The 3,064-nt window shown below is 38.2% G+C and overlaps 1 protein-coding gene across 1 annotated transcript; it reads left to right on the plus strand.

Moving 5' to 3' along the window:
- The first annotated feature begins 430 nt into the window (after positions 1 to 430).
- Positions 431 to 2,765, plus strand: ARL11 (ARF like GTPase 11). Its single transcript, XM_075591946.1, has 2 exons — positions 431 to 776; positions 2,152 to 2,765. Exon 2 carries the CDS (start codon positions 2,161 to 2,163, stop codon positions 2,701 to 2,703), a length of 543 nt encoding a protein of 180 aa, XP_075448061.1. The 5' UTR covers positions 431 to 776; positions 2,152 to 2,160; the 3' UTR covers positions 2,704 to 2,765.
- Positions 2,766 to 3,064: the final 299 nt, after the last annotated feature.

Consider the following 3,064-nt stretch of genomic DNA (forward strand, 5'->3'; position numbering starts at 1 on the left):
TGATTATTTCCAGATTTGCTGTGATCAGACTGGACAGAGTTAGCAGGGCTTAGAAAATTTGCAATAATTGCTAATTTTTGTAACAGACAAATATTTATTTTACATCATTAAAAGCGCTGCACTTTTTAATGAACATAAAATACATGTTAAGTAACATTAGCCACTTGGCAGAAAGATACAATGGGTAAGAAAAAGTCTAGATCAGGGGTGGCCAACTCCAGTCCTCAAGGGTCACCAACAGGTCAAGTTTTAAGGATATCACTGCTTCAGCACAGGTGGCTCAATCAGTAACTCTGTGTTCGAATGAGCCACCTGTGCTGAAGCAGGGATATCCATAAAACCTGGCCTGTTGGTGGCCCTTGAGGACTGAGTTTGGAGACCCCTGGTCTAGATCACGGCTGCCTAGTTACAGTAGCTGAGAAAATAAACAGTAGCACTCTTCTCACCTACAGCCTGGGTACTATTTAACTTTCCTTGTCAATGTTCCTGCATTGGAAAAACCTGTTTGGAGAAGCCTGACACACGAGTCTCGAAAATCTATTGCAGTCACACAATATGCAAATATCACAGCTTGGGCGGCAAACTGATTGGCTGAGGAAGAAGGAGCGGCACTTCCGTAGCTAGTCTACATGGCTATATGCAGCGACTTCTCCTTTGTGGCTAAACGCACATTCTTAGGTACAGTAACACTGAGCGTTACGGTCAGAATGAAACAGAGGAAACTCAGAAATACTCGCGTCTAGCAGTGAAGAATTGTAGGTCTTTATTAACTCAAGGTAAGTCAAATATTTTTTCAGCCTTTAAGAGCTGAAGTAGATTTTGTATGTAGGATTCATTCATATAATCCAGTGCTGTCTGTCAAGGACTGAAAGCTGCTGACTACAGTATATTACACAAGGTACTCATTGGTAAAAGTGCAATGTTACCAACTGATACTCCGTACACACCCACATTTCCACTTTTACTTCTTTTTAAAAATAAATGTTGGTTTATATTTTAGTATAAGTATACTATAGCATAAACCTTCTCATAAAGGAGTTCCAAGAGCTCTTTAATGAATGGAATCTGACTTTTTACTACTTTTAGAGCACTTGCACATACTATGGTATAATTTATGAAATAGTTGTATGGACTCTGCAACTCGTAGGACTTCCTTACTTCTGCATTATCTGTGTGTCAGGGAATGATAGCGAGCCCCGATCCCTCTCTGGAAATGTGTAGAATGGATTAAGTGACAGAAACATTTGCACCGTAGCAGACCCAGTGCAGGTTTTGAGTACAAAATGAAGCAGAATAACAGTGAGATGCAGAATTGGGTACATCCCATTATATGTACAGTGCTTAATTCTGTAATAATCACAGCTACTGTGTAACAATACCCATCTTTTAAACTGCTCTGATCAGTAAGCCGTTTGGGGGTTTAAGTACACTGGTACACAGATGCTCAAAGTTAAATATTCAATATACAGCAAAATGCTGTGTTTGTCTTGCTATATAGAGAGACCCCTCCAGGCTTTATCTACAGAAAAAAGGAAAACTTATCAGTAAACTTAGACTGTTATTGGCTTAATTCCAATCTGATAAAGTAAGTTGCTATCCTCCTCTTCTGTCTACAAAGGCATGGCATGCACTTGTAGCATCACACTTTAACCCTCAGTGCTTCTGCTAATCTCCTGCTAGTTCCTGCTTCTGGTTCTGGTTCGTCCAGTCACTGCTAGTGTTACCCCTTTGCTGCCAGCGTGATTGCAAGCTAAGTGGTCAGGTTTGATTTTAAGAACAGAGCTTCTGTCTTTCTACCAGTAAGACAGATGTACAGTAGCAGACGTTATTGCCCCTGTTAATGTGAGGTGGTGCATTAACACTGACACGATATTAAACACAGTGTGAATACATGCACCATTTAAAACTGTTCACGTGCATTATCTCCTTAACGCACGGGTGTGTTAACACATTTGTTTGTGTGCATTATTCTGTTTTAATTGGGGAAATAACTCCTGCTACATCTGTATTTTACTATATTCAATGTTATTTATATATTAATTTAAGATGGTCCGGCAAGGCTCTATCATTTAGCTTGATCTCCTTCTGAGGGTACAGTAAGTGTATTTTTATAACACATGTATTATTATTATAATTTTTTTTTTTTTAAAGGATTTCATCATGGGAGCTCAAAATTCCAACCCTCTACACAAAAAGCAAGCCAGGGTTGTAATGATGGGCCTTGACTTTTCGGGAAAATCTACTCTTTTATATAAGCTTAAACGGAATCAGACAGTAGAAACTTTTCCGACTGTTGGATTCAATGTGGATTCACTAGAAATTGCTAAAAATGTGTCAATAACTATGTGGGATGTTGGTGGCCAAGACAAGCTCAGATCGAACTGGAAAGAGTATCTGGAAGACACAGATGTTCTCATATTTGTGGTAGACAGCTCAGATACATCCAGACTGCCAGATGCTACAGCAGAACTACTGACTATTTTGAACAATGCAAATATGTCCGGAGTTCCATTCTTAATTCTGGCTAACAAGCTGGATTTGCCCACTGCACTGTCTATCAAGGAACTTATACATACATTGAAGTTGGAAAACTATGATGACAGAGATTGGGACATACAAAGCTGCAGTGCACACACTGGTGAAGGGTTGGTTGAAGCTATGAATATACTGGCAAGACTTCTAAAAAAGGCACGAAGCCTATGAATTACTAATTTATTCAAGATTACTGATCTGTAAAAAATATAATATAAAATCTACCAAAATCAGTTCATTATTGCAATATTGTTTACATGAGGGTTTGCTCCATTTATTAAGACTATTTGGATATTTTAACATTTCATCTGACACTTAAAAACATTTTCCCATGGACACCGCTTGAAATGGAAAGCAGTAATGATATAAAAAAATGTTGGTTTACGAAAGTAAAAACATGCAGTATATGTATTGTTATATATACTGTATGTATATACTGTAGATGGGTCATTGGATTGAATTTTTATTGTATAGTTGTGAAGCACAGTGGCTTTACCTACATAAGCTTAAGATGTTGAATTGCCTTCATCTT

This window comes from Ascaphus truei, chromosome 3, assembly GCF_040206685.1.
Source record: "Ascaphus truei isolate aAscTru1 chromosome 3, aAscTru1.hap1, whole genome shotgun sequence".
Lineage (NCBI taxonomy): Eukaryota > Metazoa > Chordata > Amphibia > Anura > Ascaphidae > Ascaphus > Ascaphus truei.

Coding starts and splice junctions, on each gene's coding strand:
- ARL11 (XM_075591946.1), top strand. CDS start 2,161: ATGGGAGCTCAAAATTCCAACCCTCTACACAAAAAGCAAGCCAGGGTT.